The sequence below is a fragment of the Cygnus olor genome, chromosome 17 (assembly GCF_009769625.2).
Source record: "Cygnus olor isolate bCygOlo1 chromosome 17, bCygOlo1.pri.v2, whole genome shotgun sequence".
Classification (NCBI taxonomy): Eukaryota; Metazoa; Chordata; class Aves; order Anseriformes; family Anatidae; genus Cygnus; species Cygnus olor.
The window spans coordinates 3,916,273-3,943,076 of record NC_049185.1 but is presented as its reverse complement, the minus strand read 5'-3'; the positions used below and the strand labels follow the sequence as shown (position 1 = coordinate 3,943,076).

Sequence of the window (26,804 nt, the reverse complement as noted above, 5' to 3'; positions counted from 1 at the left end):
TTTGAAAGAATCTCTGCTCTGAAAATCTGAGCTTGGATGGTGACTGAAGCCATGTTCATACTTGTTGAATGGTCACAGACTGGGACATGGCGGTGTCCTAAGATCAGCGGGGAAACTAGAAGAGCAGGAGCCCTCTCCTTGTCATTTGTTTTCTGTCCCCCAAAACAACCTGTGGTTACTCTCCACCAGATTCACGAGCCTTTTAGGAATGTGCCTCAGCAAACAGAAACCCACTGGGCCCAGCACTGGTAGCACTCTCCCATTTTTCTGAGGTTATCATCCCCCAGTGAGCAATCCCCATGATGCTTATGTTAGGAGGGGAAAATAAAGCTGCTAGGAGGGAAGGAAAATTGCACTGCATTTATGTGAAGTGGCTTTTTATTGCCTGTTAGGCTGTGAGGTGGCTGTTTCCCCTGGGTACCTACTGCTGATGACACACAGCCTCCTGGCAGGGTCTCTGTCACCTTCCTAAGCAAGTCTGAATGTCAACGCTCTGCACTTCTCCAGCAGCCTCTGGCCTGTGCCATCACTGATCGTCCACCTCTTCTGCCCTGCAGAAGATGCCGTGTTCCTTGATCTTATCCCCAAAGCTTCTAGATCCCTTCCAGCACAGCAACACCCTGCTTGTGCCCTTCCAAATTCTTCCACAAATCCAGGACTTTCTGGAAAACCCTCAAATATGAGGGAAGGCTGTTTAAAAAAAAAAAAAAACACTGGCCCAAAGCAAAAATGTTTCCCTGTGTTACCAGATGCTAAAGGAAAGAGTACTCCTTGCAAACACGTAGCAGTATTATACTGTTATACCTATTTTTAATGCAATAGGTAGGCAGGAGATCCTAGCACCAGGCCTATGACAACTAAATGTGGCTGGAGCAGCCACAATTTCGCTTTCAGCAGCACACAGAAATGCTGGGTTTTACAGCTCTGTCTCTTTCACTGCTAGGCAACGTTCAGAAAGATCCAGGGCCTTCTCTAAACGGAAGATGAAACTTCAGCCTGCTGAGGAGCAGCAGCACAGCTGAAGTTCCCTGGTGCACGCAGACATACTCAAATGTGATTTAGAAGCCACTGGTAAGCCTTGCCAATCATTTAAAAACCACTTTAGTGCCTTACTGCAAGGGAAAATCCGTGCTACGTATGGCTCCAATAAGCAGCCATCACACAGGCAGGAGCTGGAGGGAGGTGAGGAACAGCAAATTTATTCTCGCAGTTTATTCTCTCAGGATGGAGGGACTGGAAGGGGAAGGGTGCAGTGGGGTGTGGAGAGGCTGTTGTGAAGAGGGAGGACCAACCAGCCCACACCTGCTGACCGATCCCTCCTGCCTCCTCCTCTCTCTGCAGCCGTCTCCCCTTGCCTGCCCTCACCCCAGCACCTGCACAGCTGCAGATCTGTATAGCTTTTTTTTTTGGCATGTAGTGATGACAGGGCAAACTGCTGTCCTCAGTAGGAGGGTTTCATGTTTTACAAGTGTCTCTCTGTCCACCAGCTGCTCACTGATTTCTGTGCGGAACTGTTTTCTAGAAGGTATTTAATTCCAAAAGCAGGTTTTCTTTGACTTGACTGATCTGGGCTGGTCCTTGTCTAACAAGCTGAGAGCAAAGAGGAGTTCCCAGCTGACAAAGAGGGTCTGCACTGAAAAATGCTTAGGTGGGGCAAGCTTCTCGGTATCAACAGAACAAGGCATTAACTGTTTTAGTTGCTTGCGGAGGATAAAACTGAGATTACATATCAGAATTTATTACAGGACTTCAACTCTGTTTAGAAACAAATTTGAATCCAGGGTCTGAAGTGAAAGCTGCCAGAGTAGGTCTATGGTAGGAGTGCTGCACTTCAGTAATACCTGCGGAATTAGAACCAATGTGGCTATGGGCAGCTATCTGTGTCCTGTGTGCACACTGCCACGGGGAACAAACCTAAGCACAGAGTAAAAAGAGATTTTTCTCACCAACAACGTGGTGACAACACTGCAAAGGCAGCGTCTTGAGGCAAAGCACCAGAAGCACAGGCCAGCACGTTGGCTGTTGGGAACTGGAGAGGCTTCACTGAGTTCTTGTAACCAACTCTGAGCTGCTGCCTGGGAGGAAATCTCTCCTAAGTGGTACTCATACACCCCTACACCAGGTGCAATTGTCACCAAGGATTTCATCTGAGTTTTGCTTCTGGTTATCATGAGAAAGCTGTCAGTGCAGGGATGGAGGTAACACGTGGGGCCTTCCTCCCCCTTCCTCCAAAATTGAAAAGCTTATCGTGAAAATTTGTTTAGTGGCAACAGGAGGAGGCCAATGTTTAATCTGCAGAAGTGAGTCTTATAAGGTTTGTGTTACAGAATATTAACATTTGAGGTTGTGTTTTGTGTGTGTGTGAAGTAGCACAGTTTGGATCTGCCAAACCCAGCAGAAAAAACCTGACCCGTAAGCAGATAGCTCCTATCAGATGCATAGCCTGAAAAACAGGAATCTGCTATTCAACTGGAAAGTTAGAGCTACAGTAGTGGGATGAAAAATGTAAACAACTGGCTGCATTTATCACCCCTTCATTCACCTTCTAAATGGGCCCAGAAGAGTGGACGGAACCATTTGGGGAATGTTAAAGTACTCCAAAGTCATAGTTCTTAGTTTTCCCCTCTCCTTTTCACCTTTACGTTTTGCAAACAGTGAGTGGTGTTCGAGTCTCCAGAACTCACTCACAGCAGCCCAGGAAGCGCCTGAAGTCGTGCATTTTCCTTTAACGGTAGGAAAGGTTTTACTCCAACTCGTCAGGGGAACCACGTCAGCACAATGCCACATACGTCTGTTCTTGCTTAAAGATCAGCCTGAAAACATTCACTCCAGCACATTTGAACACTCTGAGAAATTCTAATCTGATAAATACTGCTGCTAAATAACAATTTGAGCAAATGTCACCTTCGCTATTGTTTCTACCAGAATAGTAAATGCAGAGATTTCCCTGCAAAGAGGAAGAAACCAGCCAGTGTGAAGTCCTGAGTTCAATAATAGAGAGAAATTTCCCCTTTTGGGAAGATGATCTGAGAACAAAGGCCATACATTAATTTCACGAATCCTCTTGAACTTGAGAGATGAAAGTCTGTGAGGGATGAACACAGAAATATGCAGGGCTGTGCAGAAAGAATGGGTCTGGGGCTGTGACTTGAAATCTGAGTGTTAACCCAGTATTGTTCAAACTCTCTAGGATGGTGAGTGAGGCTTTTTCTTGTACGCAGTATCAGGGATTAAAATTTCAAGAGTATCTCTGAAAAACTCTGAAAAAGGAGCAGGGTGATAGTTGTGCATAGTCGTGCAAGAGAGTTGTTCCAAAAGCAGCTGCCAGCACCAGTCTTTTTCTTTGTAACAGCTCCATTTCAACCTTAAAATCAATAAATGGCAGAAGCCCGGGGGTTGAGCTAAACATCTCCATACCTGTAGGTATTTTTCAGAGCAACCAGCTAGCAGAGCCGTATCACCAGGGCTTATCTCCTGCCCTGCCTAATGCCTCAGCTCCAGCAGGAGGCTGACACATGCCCAGCACCTTGCTGCTGCTGCACAGCCCCAACTTCGAGGCGGCTCCGGGGCCTGGGGCAAAGCGGCCGGGGCGCTGCAGGCCGGCGCGGCTGTGCTGTGCCTCTCCCCCAGGCCTCGGGGCTTTTGGGGGGTTATTTTTAATTCGTTCCCTTGCTTTTAGACCCCGTCACGACCAGAGGGAGCTCCGGCAGGGCTCGGGCGGGGAAAGGACCGCGGCGCGGGGCCTCACCTCCAGCTTGTCGGTCAGCTCCTTGTGCATCCTCTCGTACTGCCGGCTCATGTCCTGGTTGCGCTCCAGCAGCGCCTTGCCCAGCCGCGCCGCCAGCACCAGGTCCTTCTCCTTCTGCCGGATCAACGACAGCAGCTCGGGGTCCCGGGCGGCGGCGGCGGCGACAGCGACAGCAGCAGCGACGGGCGGCGGCTCCGGCGGTTCCCCGGCGGCGGCCAGCAGCGCCAGCTCCTCCTCCAGGGCCAGCTCCAAGCCGGCGGCCCCGGTCCTGCTCCCGGTCCCGGTGGTGCCGGCGGGCGGCTCCATGCCTCCGGCGCTGTCCGCCTCCGCCGGTGCTGAGCCGGCGGCGGGCAGGGGCAGGCACGGCGCCGACATGGCCCTGCGAGGCTCCCCCGCCGCCGCCGCCACCGCTCCGCTGCGCCCCCCGCGCCTGGCCCGCGGCTGCCGCTGCTGGGCGGGGAGCGCCGCCGCCGGCCCCCGCCTTCCCGGCTCCCCCCCCCAGCCCCCCAGCTCATCGGCCTTTTGGGGTGACCTTGGGGGGTTGGGGAGGGAGCGGGGCTTCGGCACGGTGCCCAACTGGCTGCTTCTGGTGAGGGCACGGGGAGGAAAAGCCCCCCCGAGTAGGTACTGGGAAGGTCGAGCACAGCGCTCCCTGCCTGCTGCCTGCCGGGCTCTTTTGGTTCAGGGAGCAGCTCTCCAAGCCTTTCTACTCGGTAGCTCGCCCCTGGAGAGCTGACTACAGCTTCCAACAGCCACTGGGGCTTGCTTTCAATTTCAGATTGGTTTGGATGTTCCCCGAGAACATTTGCCTTCAAAGCGACCTCGGGGAATTTTGGGAGTCGTAGTCAGTTGTGCTCAGAGCACTTGCGGCTCCGGGAGGAGGCAGGATTGCCAGGTAACCGAGCTCCATGGAGTTGGTTCTTCAGTTCTGTTTTTGTTGACTTCATTTCTCCCCTCTGATCCAGGCACTACTTATTGCCGCAGGAGGGGAGGCTGAGGCAGAGCAAGGCAGGGTAAAAGTGTGCATCATTACGTCTGCTTAGACTGTTTCCTCAGTTTCTCTTGGTGGTTTAATTTCAGGAGGGGACCCTGATTGATAGTGGTTGAACAGAATCGTTTGAAAAGAAAGCAGTGGTTTTGACTCCTGGAGGTTTGCTGAAAGAAATGGTTAATTTTTTAGCTTTTACTTCGAGCCCCTACTTCCATGGGGCTTGTTCTCCCTCCACAGAGGGTTCACTTAAACCATGTTCATCTGCATGCAGCTGCCCAACGCATCAGTCCCAAGGATGTTTTTGGCTGGAACGGTTGAGGGCTGATGCAGTTTTCTAGCATGGCTGCTTCCTGCCTCGCGTCAGACCCAGGTCCCTGGAGAGCTGCAGATTATTCCTAATGGTTAGAGCAAGAATTGGGGGAATGCAAACTTCCCTCTGGCCATCTGCCACCAGGACCTAGCCCTCTGGGGGATGCGCCCCGACAGCCCAGCTAGCAGGACTTGTCTGTTCTTGGCTCTTGTCCTGGTGGCGGCGGTTAATGCCAGTGGTGCTTTTTGTCATGCGAGCACCTGCTGTCCAAAACCCAGGTGGAGACCCGCTACCTCGTGCCATGCTCATCCTGCTGGCACCTGTCTTGCAATGGTGACTGGTGGCTAATATGGCCCCCGTGACCTGGAGGTGACTCCTCCTTTATCTCCCGGCAGTTCCCCAGGCACTGATTTTGTTAGAGCTTTTGTCCTTGCGATCAAGTGGGGCCAACGTTGCTGGAAATGGGACTCGCCATAAGGTGAGATGAACAGTACTACAGCTTTTAAAGGAATCCCACTGCCCTGACACAGGAACCATACTGTCAGAGATTTGATCAGCACTATTTAAACAGAGGAGGGAGTTTAATGTTTAAACTGATTGTGAGCACCTTCTGCTGGATGTGCCTACTACAGCAAACCAAACCTGGTGTGATTAATGAAATCTATTGTGGCGTTAATTTTCATCTCTAAAGCTTCTATCAGTATATAAACCAAAAAGAGATTATATTGAGATTGTTTTAATCCCTCAGACAAAGCCTGAAACAAACCCTGTAGCTGCATCTGTTTGGATGGGGAGGGGAAAAAAAGCTATTGCCTGGATGGAGAAGATGTAAATCAGTGCTGTGTATTGCAGATGTGCCACCATCTTGGTCAGGCACCTATACAACCTTAATGCTCATTTGGGGCCTACTGACTGCAAAACATAGCAGTGTTATCTACAGTAACCTTGGACTAAAGCTTTGCTCACAGCATGACCTGTTATTGACTTACATTTCAAGAAAAAAAATCCAGTGAATTTAATTATTGATTTGACTTTTTAGAAATACATTAATTACTTTTAAAACTTCACTAGTGTTTTATGTTATATACATTATCCCAATCAAATAGCCAAGAAAACAGTTAAGGATACAACAGTTTATTTACAGTTATACACTGGCATTAGCCATTTAGATTCTAAAATGCATTTCAGCTGAGAGCTGGGACAGCCTCTGTCCATAGACACCTGACACCTGTTTCAGCTCCTCTTCCCCCAGATAGGCTTGGTGTGTCCTTTGGAGAACCTCAGCCTAGAAAAAAAAAAGATGAATGGGTTAAGGGAAATGAGTCAGAGGCAAGTTTTTCTTCTTTTTTTTTTTTGCTGCACTGCTCATGCCTGGTGTGAGTCTTCCCCAGGTGGATGCTAAGAACTGAAAATAACGGGCAGGTCTTGTGGACATCTAGATCAAGTGTTTCAGGAGCTGAGGCTCTTGCAGTGTGAAGGTTCCTGTGTGTACAGCGTAAATTATCTTTCAGCATGGAAATCGCTACAGGAATGATGATAGTGCAGCCCCTTTCTGAAACTGCAGGAAGGACAGACTGATTCAAGCATGCAGAGAACTGAGAGCAAGTGACTGATGCAAGTGAAGTCATCACCCCACAGGTACAGGATGTATGAAGGCCTTCCCTGTGGTATTAGGAAACAAGGCTGAAAATAAACATTGGTATAAGAGGGTAGTGTAAGATCGTGTTCTTCATTCTTTTCCTGCTCAGGCAAAAAACTTACAGGGCTGTAAAAGAAAAGCAAGTAGCAAAAAGTTAGCCTCTCCTGGACAGGGAGAAGGAACAGCACTGACTTTGTTTCTAAATAATTTTCCCTTCTTGCTTTTCCCCAACCCCTGATTACCCAATTCAGTAACCAAGCCAGGGGAATGGTCGGAGAACTTAACTCAAGGAGCCACTCAGGGCAATCTGCCAGTGCAATTCTATCTGTTAAACAGGTTCCTAAAGGAGTGAGCTCCTGGAACAGACAATCCAGCTTAAGCCGCGGATATGGCAGTGAGTATTGTCCTCCCCAGAGGGTCAAGGAAAGGTGAACTGAAAGCTGTGCAGGCTCTTCAAGCCCAATGTCAAGTACATTGTTAAAACCAGTGCTTTGAAATTAATATTCTGCCTTCCAGGGATTTCACCCTTTGGTCTTTTTACAAAGGAAGTGTGGCAGAGGGTATGGACCTTTGGTGGTTACACCAGCAAATGCTGGTGTACGCAGAACTGTATGAGTTAAGCAGGACAAAACACATTTAACACATCAGAAAAGCTGCAAATCCAATAAATGCCCAAGTGCTTCTGTCAATTCTTCCACCTCAGCTGTGAGGGCAGCAGCTAGAAATGAAGCACTGATCATCCTTTATTATTTAGAGTAACGGGAGCAAAAGATGCGTTGTGGGAAAGCCACAGGCAGACCTGTGAAAGTAGATTATTGTCCTATGCTTTTAAAGCTAACTGCACTGAGAGAGGAGTTCCTATCAGCATCCTTAATCTTCCTGTCAGTGGGCTGACAGTCTTCCAAGGAAGACGGCACAAGCTATTGGCTTCCTTTTGCCGTTCTCTCTCTCTCATATCTGTTTGAATGATTAATTGCTTTATTTTTCTCTTTGCTTTACTGCACTTTATTTCTGACAAATGTTTTAGTTATTCTGGCGGTTCGTGTACCTGCATGCTGAGGTGTTTCTATGTCCCACAGCTTCCTGCTGCTGCAAGATGGGCAGCAAGAAGAGTCAGCAGCCTAAGAGTTTGCTCAGAGGTTGCAGTTACCCAAATGAATAATTAAAGAAAATACGTGTCTTGCTTTTAAAGCAGGCCAGAACTGCAAAGCCGGAGATAAGACTCCTCTGTGACCTTACTTTCTCTTTGCTTCTGTAATGTCCAAAGCTATCTGGGTATGTGTGCGCCCAGGTTCTCCCTGGTGTTGGGGAGAGGAAATAGAGGATGGAGAAGTGGATTTATAGAGGTTGGTAAGGGAGGAGAGAATAGAAATTTCTGGTTAAACAGAAGGGAAAAGAAAGCTGTTAGGAGTGTTAGCCAAGCAACGTGTAGTGAACTGAAAGACCATCCTGATTCTTCCCAAGGCTCAAGATCCCCACAGAGTTCCCATCAAGCTTGTTGTTTCTCAGGGTTATCAATATTATGTCACTTAGAGCAGAAAAAGCACTCGGACACCAAGGTGACTCAAAACATCAAAGTCTGGGGAAAAATCCCATGGCTGCTTAAGGTTATGAAAGCATGGCCTGAGTGACTCAGGACTGCCTAAGGGCAGAGCCAACTCCAGACTCTGCTCACCTTACTGCCAACCTGTAAGGAGTAAGGGATGCAAAGGGAAAAGAACAGGGTAATGGATTCGACTTGTTACATGGCACATGCAGGTATCGTGCTGAGACATCCCTGAGTTAGAGACGTAAACGCTTTGTACTGCAGCTTTTAGTCACTGTTTCAGGTGTGAGGTTTGGAAGAATGCCAGAGCCATCTCTCCAGAGCAAAGCTGACAGTGCTGGGAACAAGCACAGCTACTTGGAGCCTGTGGAGCTGTATGGCCAGTGTTTCAGGCCAGCTCAGTTTGCTGGGGTACTGTACTGGCAGTTTGACTTGGTTTCACTCCTTGCCCTGATGAGCCAGGTGAGGTATGTGCTACTTAGCTTTGCTCCTAGGGCTCCTTCTTGACTTAACTAGTTCTAGCTGAGGGAAAAAAACACAGTTGTGGCTGATGGTAGAGTTTGCTCCAGGTAAACTCTTGAACATAGAGGTGACTCCCTCTGGCTCGGGCAATGCTCAAACGCTTTTCTCAGGAGGGCTCCCATCCACACATAATCTTGTCCTGGCTGCAGGGATTGGCACCACGTGCCTTAATGTTGTATTACAGACATATGCCACTTGGATGGATTGCTGCATCACTTCTCTTTGTTTCAAGTTTTCTCAGCTGGAGAAATCACAAAGAAACAAAAAATATCCTGGGAATGCAGTGAGCGTAACAGGATCCAGAGCAGACCTGGGATGGGACTCAGCAGGATGGGCTCCACAAGCCTGCTTCAGAGGCATTAACCCGGAGCATGTACACAAAGACCTGGCCCTGGGCTCGCTGCTTCTGTGGTTCACGGGAGCAAAGTAGTAAGTGCTCAGTAGGTAGAGTGGCTTTTTTCAATGAAGTAGGTGTTTTTTGCAGTGGGTGTGAGTTACCCCCCTCTTGAGTCTTGCAGTATGACAATATTTGACAAGTCTTTCCGGAACAAACACTCCTTTTAAAAAAGAAAAAACATCCTGTGCTTTTGCTCGTATGGAGACACAAACTGAGTGAGATGTTCTTGCTTGTATTTCTCTATTGGAAACCATTAGGTCCTAAAATTACCTGCTGTGTTGTTGGCCACCATGCAGTTTTGCAACCATTAAATGGTTAGATGTGACTGTGGGGGAAAAAATATTTGTTCAGGACCATCTTGCTCTGCCTCTTCTGTATGTGCTATGATTTGTAGTGACTCATGAGGGAGCGATGGTCTTTGATCTAGTGTTGTTAGATTTGAATTGACCATGTTGACATGAAGCAATCTTTGTTGTGATGCAGCTTCCTTCACTCACTGTTGTGGTCAATTATTTCATGACAATGGCAACTCTGCCAGGTATTTTTGCTTCATTGAGCAATTACGTTGTTATGGAAACTGCTATTCTATAAATTATCTGACAAGAAGCCTGATTCACTTCTTGGCAACAAGAAGTTTGAAAGCAAAAAGTACAGGATTCTTTTTTTTTAATTAGCTATACATTGATTTGTGTAATTATTTTAATCCTTAGGGCCCATTAACTACTCAGTGTAAATGGCAGCACCTTAGCATCTGTGAAAGATCTGGCCTGTTGTTGTACCTCATTAGAGAAAGTGAGACAAGTGGATGTGCACAGTAAGGATGAGCTTGTTCCTGCGCCTGTTTAGGAAGCTGCCATGCCAGAAGGGGAGAACATTCCCATGTGCCATTTGCAGGGCTCTCGAGCTCTTCAAAACTTGCCCTGGCTGTGCTGTGGCCGATGTTGCAAGTGGCTGTAGTGTGGGAGTGATGTCCTTTTGCCTTTGAAATTGAGACCACTGAGAGCCTGCAGACTGCAAGAGATTGATAACCTTGCTCAGGAGGTTCTTGAGAGGATCAAACCTCCTGTTCAGCCACTTAAACTTTTCAGACAGGCTGTGTTTGCAAAAATTTCCTTCCATCTACTGCTAGTTTCTTATCCTAGGATAAAGGAATGGACAACCTTGAGGGACTTTGGTTTGGGGTATTTTGTCTAGACAAACCTGCCCTTTCAGCTGGTGCTAAAGGATCCCCTTATTTACTAATCCAAAGCATGGAACTTCTCAGGGCATGAACCCTCACACCATGAGGCAGGTAATCCTGCCTGGATGGAGGCATCTGGATATGGGCAGCGCAGAAGCTTTCAGAAAGAGCTTTTGCAGCACCCATTACCTATGAGAGGAGCAGCCTTTCATCTCCGAGCTGTTTCTTCAGTGCTTCTCAGCAGCATGAACTATGATAAACATGTGGGTGGAAAACCACTGAACGGGAGTAATTAAGTGGCTCCTGGTTAGCTGAAGCTCATTCTACATGGTTGAGGGACCCTGCGTTAGTGTGAGTCAGTCAGTGCTATTCCCCAGGATCTTTCTGCTTTTTCATGTTTTCAGACTTGGTTGCTTTACTTCTCTTTCTTTAGACAGTTCTGTTTTTTTTTTAAAAAAAAGGCGTTGTTACCTTGTACATGTTCATCTTAAGCCTGAAGGTAAATTCCTGATCTTTTGGCATCAGGACACAGAGGCCAGGCAGGGGTTAGAGAGGGTGAGATTTGTGTGTGTGTGTGTTCCAGTAATAGGGTCGTACTTGGAAACATTCTTGTTTCTCATCTCGTCCATATCAGTCCAAGCTGGAGAAGTCACATGTCGCTTCTTATTACTAGACTGCATCATAGTATTTTCTAAATACTCACCAGAATGGAGTGCTCTGGATTGAAATGGGTGTTCAGGAAGAAATGAGCACACAAAAAGGGAATAAAAAAAGTAATTTCTTATATAATAAGTTTGAGAAGTCCAAGTGGCTTTTATTCAAAACACCCATTCCTCATGAAATAGTTTTTAGAAAGTGAAGCAGTGTCTGACTAGTGCAGGATAGGAGCTGCGCAGGGATGTCAGCCTCCCTGGGAGAAGCAGCTCTGTGGGGCCGTCTGGAGCAGGAACCTCTGGAAATCATTTTTCCTCTGCCAGCCTGGGCATGGGGAACACTGCAAGTGCTAGGAAATAGCCAATAGCCAACCGATAATCGTTTTCTGTGTCTCATTAGTGGGGGTTAATTTGGGGATTGCCATCAGTCTTGTCATAAAAACATTCATTTCTGAATCTCTTCAGAAAAATAAAAATCCTGTGTTTTCACATTCTAGCTGCTGGTTTCTAAATCCCAGTCCTTTGTCAGCACCCTTCTGCCTCATGGAATGGAGTGCTGCCAGACTGGTGTATCATCTCCCCGGGGCTTGCTGCCCACATACCAGGTAGCACATTCAAATTCAAAATAGCAGGCTTTGTGAGAGTGCAGGTCAGCTTTGGCTGGCAGTGAGAGATTTTTTTTTAGATATGGTTGCATATTGCTGTATGAGAATATTTCACAATGAAATAAAACTTGGTAGGAGTAATTTCCATTTTAAGCTCATATTTATGTATAAGATTTCAAGAGAAAAAGAATTACCAAATAATAGCTAAGACATACTGTTGAATTATGGGTATTGCTTTCTGTTGTTTAATTACTTGCAGACTGCACTATCCTTCTGGAAAGGCAACTGCAGGACCTCCTATATTACTGTTCAGCTCCCCTGCATCTGGCAAGTGTCATTCTTTGGGATTAAAAAGTAAATTATTTTCCATCATTTCTACTGCTTAAAAGTAATGCATCTTTTCCCCTCATTTGGGGACTTCCATCACTAACAGGAGCATAACTTTAAAAGTTTTTTTTAACTGTCTGTTATACTGCTAGTGTAAGAACTCTGTATAGCACTGTTAAGCCAAAGGACACTGCTTTATAGCAATATTAAAGGTGAATTTATAGGTATGCTTTTAGTGTTTCAGAATCTGCTCCTCTAAAATTCTTTGTGTTACAGCAGTCAGGGGAGCAGACCTCAGCACCTGGGGCCAGCAGGATTGAGGTCATCCTGACCTGTATAGGCCAGGCAGTCATACCACCACGCACTGGATAAGCAAATGAGCATGCATAAAGCAGATTATTGAAGTTTAGAGGTAAAGAGATTTATAGTTTATCTTTACATGTTAATCTTAAAAGGAATTATTGATCAGAAATTCTGACCTTTGACAGCACTACCTGCTAATCAGGAACTCTAGATGCCACACGTGCAAGAAACACCCTCAGGTAGCCTTAGGGACAGGCACTTCAGGGGATCACCCATGTTCAGATGGGAAAAACAAAGTGCAAACTGGAGTAAAAAAGGAATTTGCTGGGTAGTCCAAATACTTAACTGTAATGCAACAACTAAAGCGTAAAAAGGAGAAAAAGTATTTAAAGACTCATGTTTTACATTGAGGGGAGCTGCTGCATGTATGGCTGTCATAGTTCCTTTTCAGATGTGGGGCCTGACTGAGATTCTCTGTGCACGCAGAAAGGTGGAGAATATGAAACACAACCTGAGAGCTGGTCTGGTGGCTCATTGCCTCATGAAAAGTCCACATTCTTGTCTGCCCGGCTGCAGCTGACTCTGTGCAGGCAGGGTTTTAACAGCTTGGCGCAATTTGGCTTGCAAGAGGTCGTTCATGTGAGAGTGAAAATAATGTCAGCTTCTTGTTGCAGTTGTTGAAATCCTACCACAAGGAGTGGGTGAGTAAACTCTGTGCTTAGCTTGGGGTGTTTATGTGGGGAGGTCAGCGATGAGAAAGATAGGATTGAAATGTTAATACTGAAACAAATCATGTGAATATCCCTGAATGTTACACATGATATCATCCCCTCTTGCAGAGGGAGCAAAACCAGACTTCCAAAGACTAGATACCATCTCTTCCCATACCTCCTGCTTTTTCCAAGGAGTCCAAAGCTCTTCACTGAAACTAAAATGGAGCGGGTCTTGGGGAAACACTGTGCTGTAATTACTGTTCCCATTTCACAGAGGGATGAAGGCCAACGCTAGCCAAAAGTCCCAAATGCCAGGTCATGCACAGCTCTCATGCTGAAGTTGTGACTTACAGTCTTAACCCTTAGATCACGATTTCTCTTCAAGAGTCAAATTGGAAGAGGAAAACAACAGAGACCCTGATAGTGTCTTCCTGCAATGACTGTACTTCTTTGATTCTTGAGACAGACTCCTGAGGACCAAGGAAGGAAATACTACAGCACAGCTGAAGTCACAGATGTGTTATGGTGATGGTATTAAAAGAACTGAATAGAACATGAGCGCGAGAGAGAAGGTTGCAGCTCCACAGAGCTTGAGATCAAAACATAAGACACATGGAAAACATGAAAGGGATTAGACTTAGATACAAGGAAGGAGAAGAGGAGAGAATGAAACCATATTACAGTAATTTACTGGTCAGTTTTTAAGTTGTGAGATAAATCATGCTTGTAATTTAAAAAAAGAGTATTTCTTTATTCCTGCTGGGAAGACCTAGTTCACACTAGCTGTAAATGTGTTAGGACAGAAAAATCAAAGTGTTAAACTGCTGCGAGGCACTCTCATCATATCATAATGCCTTTTGAAGCAGTAATTCAATGATTGATCAGAGGAGATCTAATTAACTAACTACATTATGTGAAAAAAAGCAACACCATGAAGAAAGCTGTGATACTCTGGGCTGATGAATCTCTGCTCTGCTGCATGGGTGTGGGTGTTCTGTGGAAAAGGCAAACCTTCATTCAATATATGACCTAAAAATAAACCTGAAGATTAAAAGTTTCCTTTGTCTTTCTGCCCTACCTTTCCCATATTATTGCTTCACATACTCCTAGACATTTTAGGAAGTGCATAGACCATATTTGTCGCTAATATATTCAGCATTTAGTTAACTGCTTAAATCTAATATTCACCCACACATGAGCTATATGGGGGTGAAATTCAGATACGAATGTTACCTTAATAGAGTATCTTCCATTCTTGTTTCTGATTTTTAAATTTTGCCTGTCTGCAGAGGCTGGGTGAGCTCAGTCTTAGTGGAAATGACATTTCTGAACATGTGGTGCATCCTCGGTCTGAGTTCACAGCCTGCTTCTCCCACAGGGTGTGCGACAGCAGTGTGACCTGCAACATGGCAAATGAGAGATGTGACAAACATGAAGCCAAATATTATTCATTGGGATTGATGAACACTTTGACATGCTGTTGTAAAAGGGTCACGGGCATGTTTTGCTCATTTGACAGCCTTTCAACTTACGTGTCAAGACTATGATAAAAATCTACAGCAATTCAGGTTCTCCATCAGAGCCCAGTTTAGCTGATTGTGCTTTGTGGTGCTGCTTTGGACTGTGGTTCACCTCTCCCCTGGAGATTGGGTCATTTTATAAAGCTTCCAGCCCTTTGCCTGACAAGATCTTCTGAACCATACGAAATCAGCCTTGTGGGGCAGGAGGAGAAGAGGCTTCACAAGTCTTTTTATGTGCATTATTTCAGTGATGGGGGCTAGTCTGCATTCTCTCACATATTTGGGTATCTGGTTTCTTCCAGGAACATTTTACTATTAAAAGAAAATCTTAGTTTAATGCAAATTTAGCCTACATTAATCATCCTCTTTTATGTTTTTAAGTGTCAGATGTAGCCTTATATGAAGAATTTCATTCATTTTTATATTTTCCCTCGCTGCTTTGATTCAAGGACATTGCAGAGATTATAAAACATTATTTCCCAAATTTAACATTTAAGTGAAGAAATCTCAGCCACGGCCAAAAGGGAGGGAAGCAACTACTTCCCAAAGCATTCTTTGAACAATCCTACCCTAAGAGGCTGTATGACTTGCCTATGCTGCACAGTCTGACCCAGAGCTTCCCCTTGCTGGCTCCTTGCTATTCCTTGGGTCAGTTTTGTGCTACTCAGTGTCAGCAATAGGTAAGATACGTGTTGTCAGTTTTACTCCATTTTTTATTCCAAGAGAGTCACCTATATACAAATAACACAAGCATATGTAGGTTTATCCTTGAAGTATTTTTGTTTGCTTGGTGTTTCAGAAGTTACTCTTTGGGGAAAAGATGTTTCCGTATAAAATTAGAAGTCTGCAGAGCTCATGAAATACCGTATCAATCTTTTGAGCATACCAACATCCCTCTCCTGTGCAGAAACCTCCCTCGAAACTTGCTGTGGGCATGGACGGTAAGAGCAGGCTCCTGTGATTTTTATTGCCTCTGCACACACGTCACCCTTGGTTGCTTCCCTTTTTCTCCTGATGACTTACCTGCTCAATAAGGTGTAACATAACCAACCTGAAGTGCTATAGCTATCAGAAATTGGAAAATCATTCAGTGGCACAGTAGGAAAATTAGCCTAAAAGACCACCCCCGGATGATGGGGGAAAGGCTTGTGGGTGAAAGAGGTTATTTATGGGAATCATTTGCTCAGGTGCTATAAAATTAGGTCTTGAGGTTGGCAAGAGAATATGTAGTAGCTGAATCTTTGGAAAAGTGTCTGTCTCTGAGCTTCAAATAATGCTTTGTTTAAAAAGCTGAAGTTTTCTTTTTATTTCAGAAAATTAAACCAGGGGTTCCCCTGTCCTAGCATATGCCCTGGAAATGGTTTTCCAGCTGTTTGTGTTTGGCTTATTGGTATGCTGCTAATCACCTTCCCCTGGCTTTCTGCTGCCCTTAGCTGTATGCATCAGTTGTTAGTCAGTTAAACTCTTTCTGCATCTCAGTCCTTTGGAGAGAAACAGTCATTTGAAATGGCTGGACAATGCTGGCTATTTTTTTGTGTGTTTATAAAACAGAAACATTGCTTTCCTCTTTATTTACAATTGCTGTAAGTGGAAATGGCTCTATTGTTTGTGTTCCTCTGAAATTAGGTATCACTCTTTCAGACACCTGAAGACCCATTATCAATGCCATAATTTTGTGTTGCTTTGTCTGTATGAGAGAAAATGTCCGTTATTGGCCTATCTCAGAAATAGCATCGCATCAGCTGGAAACTGATTTAGAATTCTTTTAATCCAGCAGATCGTTAAAATATATATGGCACTTCCAGGGAAAATGAAACCATGTGGAAACAATAAAGACTGGCAGTTATGTCTGATAAACAATAATAATCTGGTGTCTAGGGAAAAAATGAGGATGTTTTCTTCTGAAGCCTATCAACATTTAACGAAACTGTGTTTTGCATTTTTAACCAGTTACAAAATTACTGATAGTTGTTTTTTCTCTTTTTTTGGGACGTGGGGGGAGAGGGGACAGAAAAGACAGACGACTGTAAGGACTTGCAGCAGATTCTGATTCTTTATTTTGTTTGACCTGATTTAACAAGCTTCTTCTGTTGAAATATCATAGTCTATGTTGGGAATTATGTCAGGAAGCACAATATGTGCAGTGTGGGTGAGTGAGCTTGCATAAACTGTCAATGAAGATCAATTATAGGAATTATTGAATTACACATTAGATAAGTAGCAGATGACTTCTTTTTGCATGCAAGTGTGGTGTTAGCTATTTTTGTCTAAATTAAAATATAGCCATACAGGCAGGGAAAATTTGTCACTAAGCATCACAAGCTGCCTGGGTTTATTGATTATTTTTTCCTTTATGATTGAAGCCCTGCAGTTTCGTGGTTTTGGCGTGAAGCACCATGCAGATGATGTGAGAGAGCATCAATCTACTAACAACGTGCAATTAATATGTAGCTTGGGCAGAAATGGCTACTTACAAGACTTGATAGAGATGAAAAGAAAAAAGTTATTTAGCAGTTGCCATTTTCTGATGTGTTAGTACTTCTGATTCAAGCTGTGGGAGTTCTGTGTCCTCCTGCTCATACCACAGCTGGGCAGTTGACAACACGGTGGTGAGGCAGGCTCATTCCTGCATTTTTACAATTTATAAATATCCTGTGTCAGCCTGTTTGTCGTGTATTTTTGAATGTCTAGATGGTATTTTTGCCCCAAGAAGCTACCTAGAAGGTGGGAAGACTGGCTCAGGAATAGCCATCCTTTATCAGACTCTAGAGAGCTGTTGAACACCACTGCCAGCATCGCCCTGGCTGTGCCTCCGGCTCAGTTTGTCACTGAAGACAGTTTGGATGAAAAAAAAAAAAGAAGCAATAGGATTTAAGAGCCCTTTTCAACAGAGGAGTAGCTGTTCTTATTCACAGGAACTAGGTGATGTATCATCTTTTGATGTTGGGGTACTGAAAGGCGTCAGAATGAAACCCAGGAGAATAAAGAGGACAGAGAAGAAACGAACTATGCAGCCTGCATGCAAACACTCTTTTATTCCAGCATCTTGTACTCTAAAATGTAAAATCTTTATCCCCAAATACCTGTTACTCTTCTCATGGTGGACTGAGTTGACGCAGAACCCAACCTCCTCCACTGCTTTTACTGCTGTCTTCTAGAGGATTCTAAGCGGGAGCTGGTGGTCTGATTTAGAAGACTTGTTAGCAAATAACAATTAGTGTAGACCTTTTTGTCATTTCTATTTGTCATTTTGAGGTTCTCCATTAGGCTTTCTGATAATTGTTTGATATGAAAAGCTAACTGATTTCTGTTTCATGTTTGAAAGGTTTAAGAAGTGTATTATTTACAATGGCTCAGCAAGCCTGCACCTCTGCCTTTGTTTCCAAGAAAGTAATTGCTGTTAGCTGTTTTCACCCATTGGCACAATTCATAAATGCTGCTTCTGTTCCATTTCAAAACTTGAGAGAATCAATGTCCAAGACTTTCATTGCACTGAGGAAATCTGGATAGCTGAGTGCTGGGAAGAGCAGAAGGTAGAACATATTCTACCTTTGTACTTACGTGATTCATTCAATTACAAAAGAATTTGAAACACAAGCATGAAAACAGCTTTTATTAAAAATTGATTTTTAAAACATTAGGAAGGAAATCCATCTGCAGTCCTTTACAAACACAGGATAAAAGAAAAGTAGCCCCTAACCCTTTTCTATTGCAGGTAACATTTATTCCACAGAAAGTCTTTTATGTGGAGTTTCCATTCTTCTTTCAAAACTAGTATTTTAGCATCCACCCTTTCGCAAAAAAGGGCTAAGTGCAATTTCTTGGAAGACCATAAACATTACACCATTGCTACAACCTCCCACAGTCACAACGTCCCCAGTCTTTTGTTTCTGTTTTTGTTGTTTTCCCCATTTGTGGAAGAATGTACTGGTTTTGTAGCCTTTTTCTTCCAGGTAGCAAAGGAAACGTTAAAGTATAATAAAAGTGTGAGCCAGGCTAATAGCACATCAGGTCTGGTGAACAGCAGCTTGACCTGCAGAACAGCCAGAAATTGTCATTCAGTCCTTATGTGAACATCAAGCTACTTTGCTCGTTGTCACTGCTCTCTCTTAATCACTTATTCATCACAAGTCTTATCATGGAAAAACTGTTTAAAAATCACAATTCCACAATAGTCACTGTAAAATATTTATTGGCCTCCAAGCAAACAGTATAGAAGTAATTCTAGAAGAATTAAATAAAGTAACATGTAGGCTGCCATTGCTGAGTTCTTCAAGACAGGAATGAACACACCCACTCAGAGCAAGAACATCTTAAATCTGTAAAGTACCAAAATCGTGATTCCAAATTAAAAAATAGACAGGCAATCATATCTAAATTCCTTTTAGTCTTACCTGGAAAAGTCCATCTACATTAAAGCTGTCATTTAATCCATTTGATGCTTTTATTTTTACTCTGAACTATTGCTACTATTGTTCTTTCCTACCTTATTCATGCCTGCCATCATGCCTGTATGGCTACTGTGTACAGATTGTTTACTGGAATTTTTTGAATAAATCTTCAAAAGAAAAAAGATATAATTTCTCTACGTTCACTTATATGAATAAGTCAAGTCTACCTCTATATCTTAATTCATCAGTTATATCTTAATTCATTAGGTAGTAATAAGATATTTTAAAAAGAGCTTGCATAATTTTAACATATTTATTTTGTTTATTTCAATACTGAATTTTAATGTTTCAGTCTGACAGTATTTGTTTTACTAAACTGTAGGTACGAGTGAATGATTCTATTTTGCTTTTAGATAACAGATCCTGGGACTCTTAATCAAGCACGTTGTAGCCACATCTGTCAGCTGACGCTGGGCTGCAGAAAAACACCTTATGCTTCACAACGACTTCTACATCAGAGACAACCGGAACGATTGTCCTAGTGCGTGGATTTGATGTGAGCAGGCTCCTCCCAGCTTTCGGTGTGTGATGCTCTGATTTTCTACTTTCATGTCTTCAGATCCCATCTGCATAGGTACAGTGAACTTACAATGAATGAACTGTACTGTGTGACTGGTACTGAGCTGACCTACCTTGAACAACCAAACTAACAAATGTCCCTGTTTCAAAAAGGGGGATGTTTTCCACTCCAGTAGAAAATTGATTTAGTGATGCTCCCCTCCCCAGCTGGCTGCCTGCCACTTTATGTAGTGTAGGTTCAACATTAATCTAACCTATTTTATTCCATAAAACTCCAAACAATAATTTGACCTGTTCTCCCTAAAATCACAATGGTATAGCGATATATGAGTATCTTTCAACGCCGTCTAGCTAACTCCTAAATTAATTCATTCTTCCACCTTTCTGGAAGTCAGCCAAAGAGATTTATGGGTATGCATGGCTCTGCTACTCATCAATATTGGATGTGGAGATGTGTGTCTGGCACATCTCTGTTTCTGGCTGATCTCAGGGATAGAGATCAACTAAGAAGAGCCTACTACTTATATTAAGACGGAATTAATCTTTTGGGGCACTTTCCCTTGATGGTGGTCAGATTTCCAGTTTCCAATTATAGCACATGGACTGGATTGAATCAGAAATTCTTTCAGGATACACACTGCTCTGCAGCCCGCAGGAGGGTGGGGAGTGTCAGCTTTCTAGACGGGATTACAGCAAATGGCATTGAAACACAGAGGACCATCTCACAAGCAAGCAAATTATTGCTGTGATGAACTAAAGGGTGTCTTTCTAGTGGATTCCTTGATTTAGGGCAAGGAAAAAGTCCTCCTTTAAACCACTAGAATTCATTTGTCTTAGGACCAATTGAAGATTAAATTCTATTAATCACTTTTAATTGTGCTCTCACAGAATTTCTTATCTTCATTATAAAGATCTCAGTTCGTATCTTCTTTGGGAACCTAGGTAAAATATAATTTGATATGGCCATCGCTGTATCTAAGTATCTAAATTTCAGAGTAATTGAGTATTTTGTCATATGCAATTTCCAGATGACAAACTGCATCTGTACTCTTCTAGGTTTTCTTTTCTGAAAGAGTTCAATATTGCCTTCCTTTCCACTTCACTGAAAACATGCAAGTAGTTCTTTAGCTATGTTTAAAATAAAAAAAATGTTTACTGTAATTGCTCAGGTACTTTGTCAGTTTTGCTTTAATTAAGCCTCTATCACTTGTTGCTCCGCAACATGTAATTCCCACCATGTCATGACAAATTTAGTTTTCAGCTGCTGCAGGGAACGTTAATGTGAACACTTCAATATTCATATGTCTTGACAGATCGTGAGGTTTAATAAATTGCTTTCTGTAAAATAATTTTTGTGAAATCAGGGGTGTTCCTGTAATAGCACAAAGGAAGCCTGAGGTCTGAAAAAAAGAAATCATTTGCTTTTCACAGTATCTAAAAATTAATAAATTATTTCTCCAGTAAGTAATGATGTAGTTGCTTTAGGATAAAAAATAAAAAAAAAGGAAAAGAAAAGAAAAAAGAAAGTGGAAGACAATTATGAGAAAAAAAAAGGTTCATTTTCATGTGGTTAATGGCATCTTCACCTCTGATGTTCCCAGATGCACTCATTTCACACTGTCTCTTTTTCTTGCTTACCTCAAGGGGAATCTCCTGTATTCTTCCACCTCCATTATTGGGACCCAACTATACTACCTTATAGGTATAGGATACAAGAGGCTGTTCCTTTTTCTATGAATCTGAGACAAGTTTTATAGTTTTAAGGCATCAGTACATAAAGTACTTTAATGGAGCTTTGCTGGAACTAATAGTCTCATTATCAAGGAAAAAAGAATTTGACAACACCAGACTCAGCATGAGAGTTTTCTCATTGAATGTTATATAACAGTAAAAGTAAAGCACATTCTAAGGCTGAACAACTGGTGTAATTTAGGGAGATTCCCATGGGACTAATCAAAGTAATACTGCCAATCAGTCGGGAGGCAAGGACAGGGACAGGTGATACTTTAGCCTTGAGATGCGACTCCCCAGAATCTAACAATAGTTTTAAGTTGTGGTGAAACAACCAAATGGAAATACAGTGATCAATGCAATTGCAAAGTTAGGTAAGATGGTGTTTTATCATAAGAAGGAGGGGACCGAAGTGAAGCTTACAGCCAGGAGAGTGAGGCTCATGAACAAGAGGGCAGAAAATTCTGAACGTTTTTCCAGTATAAATTGCTTCTGAGTGCTGAAGGTGGCAAACCTGTAGAACAGCATTCAGAAAGGAAGACCTCATAACCTCATTTTCTCAGCTCAGCTTCTTTCAATTGCCTTAACCCAAACTTTATCAAAAAAAGAAAAAAAAATTTTTCATTTATGTGATTGATATCAGAACTTTAATTTCTACCAGCTCTTCTCTTCTAATTATTTAGTATGGCTCTCCAATGTTACAGTGATATCTGTAACAGACACAGACGTGCTTGGTGGGTATTAGCAGTGAAAGCTGCTTTTTAGAGCACTACAGAGACTTTACTCTGTAAAGAAATGCCTCGTGAATTTTAGTTCTTATTCCTTAGAAACTATACCTCTATGTATTATTCAGTTTGCTTATAGCCTGATTACTTTGGAGTAGGGGCCATGTTCTGCAGAGAACAGCTGGGCAGCATTGCTTGGAATATTCACACCAGTCTAAGACACAAGTATTCCTTATTATTCTGGGATTCGCCTGCAGCTTCTATAAATGCTTGGTTTGCCGAGTTAAAAAAAAAAAAAAAAAAAAAAAGATTGTTAGTGACTCACTTCAGTTACTGTTTCATTTTGGTTGCACCAGAACCAGCAAGATTATGTTCTGGCTTAAAGAGAAATTCAGCCTAGGGTTGAAATGTTAGGAGAGTTTGGGAACGTGGACAATCACTGAACAGTGTTAGCTGGAATGAGGAATCCTCAGAGAATCCTCAGAGTCTAGGATTAGGTGTGAAGAGCATCACATGTATCTGTTTGCATTTTTAAAATAAAAACCACAGATGATGACCATGTAACTAATAGCAAAGCTACCGTGTTTATTTAAAACATTATTTGAATGGGTTTTAGGTGTGCAAATGTAAAGAAAATAAAAACGTTGTATTAACACTGAAAATAAGCACTTACATAATGCATACGCACATTGCTAATACAAACAAAAAACACCTTTAATATTTCAATCAAAGTAATCTTGAATATTATCAGATGTAGCTCACTAGTGGAAATCTAGGGAAGAAACACCTAGCAACCATTTAGGTCTCTTAAAGTTTCATTTCCTTTCTGCTTATCCTAGGAGAATGATTGCAGTGCTTTTTTTTTTCCTTTTCTTTCCAAAAATTATGCGGAGGAAATTAAAAATATTGCAGAGGAAAGACAATATAATTGTTTTCCTGGTGATTATTTCTCTTTGCTTTCCTCTTTCTCTGAAAAGGAAGTTACTTACCTCTTCCTTAACTGTTATTTTTCACTATATATGTTCTGCAAATATGTAAATTCCATGTAGGTGTGCATGACTATTGCAGCTAAGTTAGATATTTTGTGATAGTTTGGGAAAACAAAGCTGAAAAAGTGTGCCTAGGATCTAAGGATTATTTAAGTCCTGATAATCAAATGTGAGAGCTACTTATTGTCAAGGGTTTAAGCCAGAACACAAGTCAGCCAAGTTTAAAGCTTTATTTTGATGCAGAAAGTGGTCACCCAGCTGTGATCAGGGTTAGCTTGGTCTATTACAGGATCTTTTAAGTACTGTTGGATTAGAGAAAGGACTAGAGCCAATAAGGGATAATATAATACATATTTTTTTAAAAAGTCATATCCATATAGATTAGCTATGATTAATGCCAACCATAACATTCAACAACAACAAAATCACTGAAGAACCTGATTTATTTCTGGGTTCCACATACTCTGGAAGCCTAGATTGCAAACTGATACCAGTCTGTATGGACAGAGTAGTGTTAAGATTTGAAACAGCAGAGCTGAAGAGATTTCCAGGGTAGGACAAAAGATAGGAGTTGTTTTTGGTAATGCTCAGCTCTTAGAACTGTGATACAATGAGCATTTTATTACCTTCTACCCATACGTAAATCTCAGGAGCTGGTCCGGAGATGATATTTAAGAGTGATGCTGCTGTAAATCCAGAGGTTCCCAGCTAGATGATGTTGGGGGGGAGGGGGGGATTTGGCATCTTGCTGCCCATTAAAATAAAGCTATGTTAGTTTGGGTGAGAATATGAGCGTCAGGTTCTTGGTGAAAAGTTAGCATACTTGTATACCTGATCTTTTGCTTTTATATCTATTTAGTGTCTTATATCCCAAGCAAGCCTTGAAGGATGTTACAAACACTGACAAGAAATCTTTGGAACACAGTCACCTTGGCACACTATATAACAGCATGAGGGCAGAGAATTTTGGCCAAGGAAATAAAGGGAAACTCCTACTTTTATAATAATAAAAAAAAAAAAGCCAAACAGATGGTAACCAAATCAATGCATGGTGAGATGTCAAAACATGTTGAGCACCATATTGGGACCTGTTTAGGGAAAATCATAGAACTATTCATTCTGTTGAGCTTTTGAATGACCTGTTAATTTAATAGCAGGAAGTAAGCCCTTCTTTTATACAATTGCAGGTCTGCTGATGATCCTTCAAGTAAAGTGAGGTTATCCACAGAAGTAGTTGCCAAGATCAAGAAGTGATACATACTTTGGCCGTTCTGAAGACAGAGAAATTGTGTACTATAATTGCTCTCAGTTAAAAAGATCAGACTTATGAAGGAATCATCACTTTCACTCTGAAGACTTCAAGTCACCAATTTAAAGGAAAATGAAATACATGTTTCTCTGAAAGGGTACGTACTTTTCACCTGAGACATCAGGAATGGTTACTAAGGTTTTATTGCTGAAATTGTACAGCTTCTCTCCTCAACTTATTCCATCTGCCACTTCAGCTTTTTTTCTTAATGTTTTGATAACAGTTCTGGTACAGCTGTATTTTTTTTTGCTGCTGTTTCATTTCATAGGTAGATATTCTTGTTTATGTGAGTCTCTTACACAGCAACAAAGAAGAAAAGAACTGTATGTGATCTGCTGCTGCTTATGTGATCATGGCTGTTTCTAGCAAACGTATTTATTTAAGGGCCTTCTTGAAGGGAAACAATCTAACTTGAGCCCTCACCTGAATTATTAGGAAAAATGAATTTGTCCCAAAGAATGCTTTGAACAGCCAGCTGCCTTTCTTGCAAACACTCAACAGTACACAAACAAGGAGAACTTTATTAAGGAAAATTAAGTTATTAACATGAAAATTGTAGCAAACAACTTCATACTTTAGTTGAACCTGCTGGGCAGTTGAGAGGCCAGTTATCAAACTGAGGCAGACTTGTTAATCAGCTCAGCTGGCTGGTTACACAAATACAGGTTATTGTGTGGGACACCCAGAGGTCGTGTTCTTCTTGTAGAAGTATGGCAGTCTAATGTGGATGAAATGAAACATTTGATGACCCATATCCTCATCCAGTTTGTGGATTGGCTGTTCTACACCACCCCACAGAAATGAAGAGACTCAGCCACACCTTGCTATTTGAACACAATAGGGAAATGAACTGTCAGAAAGAGAACCCGGCTATGTTGCTTCCCCCACTTCTAGATCTAAACTATTGTACAGATATGGTAGTTTCCCAAGTGGCATTAGAAATGGTGTGGATATTTAACAGTGATTTTGGCAGTTACGAGAGCTGGGGCTAATGGCATTTGTGGAAAAGGTAGGCTGGAGAACGGGAAAGTCAGAGGAACCTAAAGTTCTCTTTGGTTGGATGGTAGACAGCTGAGACTTGCCCAAAATCTAGGGCAGAGACAAGATGGGGTTCCAATTATCAAGGTGGTATTTTACTAAAATGAACTAGCATGAAAATTGACTGGTTTAAGAAAAAGAAGCTCTTTATTGCTTCTTTTTAAGAGCTGATCACTCCTGTGCTTTGCAGCTGTGGATGAGACATAGGCAATGACAGTGTCCTGAGTGGAATCCAAAAAGCAAATTGGCAGTGCAGGTGGTGGACAGTAAATTAGATTTTAAAAACTCTTTCAGGTTTAATAACTTGAAATGAACCCAAACTTTGAGACAAGAAATATGCTAAAAATATGTCAGTGTTCCAGAGGTGGACTGGAAGAGGTAGAAAGAAGAACAAATTGGTAAAAGTGATTTGTATAAAGCCATAATGTAATCACTCCACCAGTGCATTACGTTATCAGCTAGCTGCCAAGCCGCTATTAGCACAATTAAGATGAGTGCTGGATAGTGAAACGTCGTTTTATGTCACTCCACGGCATGATGGTTATTTTTAAGGAACCCTATCACCTAGATTCCTATTACCAGCTCAACCCCTGCCAAGACTCTGTGTTGCAAGGATCAGTGCTTTGAGACAGCGTCCTGCACCCTGTGTAACTGCGGATAGCATCAGCGCTTCATCCCTCTGTTCTGCACCGACATCCCTGTGACTGAGGCGTTGAACAAGGTCGTGCTGCGTGCACTTGGCCTTGGGATGGGTGGCACACAGGAGGGGGTGCCAAGCTGGAGCATTCCTACCATGGTTTCACTTGCAAGCTAATGACCCTACACATGAAGAAAAGGGCTAGTGATCACGAAAAAAAAAAGGCATAAAGGTGAAGTATGCACTCCAAATAACGTGTAAAGCTGCTGAAAACGTTTTTATTTCCCCTCTGGACGTTCGCTGCTGCCAACTGTGACGTCCAGTCTGTCCTTGCACCAGCTCCAGTTCGAGCTGCTCACAAGGAGCCACCTGCCTTTGCAGATTTGCCACAAAAAAAAAACACAGAAAAAGCGTTAAAACAGGGGCCAAGCGGCCCTGACAGGATCACCCCCACTCCCTCAGGCCTGCTCCCGCAGCGACTCACGGGAAGCCGCGGCCCCACCATTGGCCGAGGAGCGGGCGCCGGGCTCGCGTCAGCGGCGGCGGCGAGGCCCCGCCCTTAGGCGCCGTTCAAACCGGGGCGGCGGGAAAACGGGGCCGGGGCCTGGGGCGCGCGGCGAGGGCGGGAAGGGGCCGGGCACGCGGGGCCGGCGCTGAGGGAAGGGGCGCGGTGGGGCCGCGGCGCTCCGTTCTTGCAGCCGCGCTGACGGGATGCTGAAGTTTAAATGCGGTGCCCGGCAGCCGGCAGAGCCCGGCCCCATGGAGCCCATCGCCAGCCGCGTCTCCCGCCTCAACTTGCTCTTCCAGGTAAAGAGCGGCTGGCCTGGGGGTTGGCGAGCTCCAGTTTGGCCATACCGTGTGCCAAACGCAGCTTTTCTTGTTGGGGTGGGCCCCCAAAGCATGCCTGGGGGGGGTTGTGGAGGAAGGGGCAAAAGGAAACAATACTTCCTT

At 43.3% G+C, this 26,804-nt stretch overlaps 2 protein-coding genes across 19 annotated transcripts in view; one reads left to right on the top strand and one right to left on the bottom strand.

Moving 5' to 3' along the window:
* BICDL1 (BICD family like cargo adaptor 1) overlaps positions 1-4,188 on the bottom strand; it is a 54,258-nt gene extending 50,070 nt beyond the window's left edge. For 2 of the 3 annotated variants that reach the window (XR_005825008.1, XM_040576561.1), the window contains exon 1: positions 3,749-4,169. Coding sequence is in view for 2 of the 3 variants with exons in the window: in XM_040576561.1 (XP_040432495.1) it covers positions 3,749-4,123 (375 nt within the window). In the remaining variant the exon portion in view is untranslated. Of the gene's footprint in view, positions 1-3,748 lie in introns of all 3 variants that reach the window. The other variant, XM_040576562.1, reaches the window with a different exon arrangement.
* CIT (citron rho-interacting serine/threonine kinase) overlaps positions 1-26,804 on the top strand; it is a 122,799-nt gene that overhangs the window by 22,755 nt on the left and 73,240 nt on the right. For 8 of the 16 annotated variants that reach the window (XM_040576553.1, XM_040576557.1, XM_040576544.1 and 5 more), the window contains 2 exons: positions 19,259-19,479; positions 24,057-26,660. In XM_040576553.1, the coding sequence (XP_040432487.1) occupies positions 26,565-26,660 (96 nt within the window). In that variant the 5' untranslated portion in view covers positions 19,259-19,479; positions 24,057-26,564. Of the gene's footprint in view, positions 1-9,021; positions 9,186-12,177; positions 12,923-13,120; positions 13,628-15,253; positions 15,396-17,145; positions 17,377-19,258; positions 19,480-24,056; positions 26,661-26,804 lie in introns of those variants that run through there. The other 8 variants (XM_040576545.1, XM_040576550.1, XM_040576548.1 and 5 more) reach the window with 7 other exon arrangements.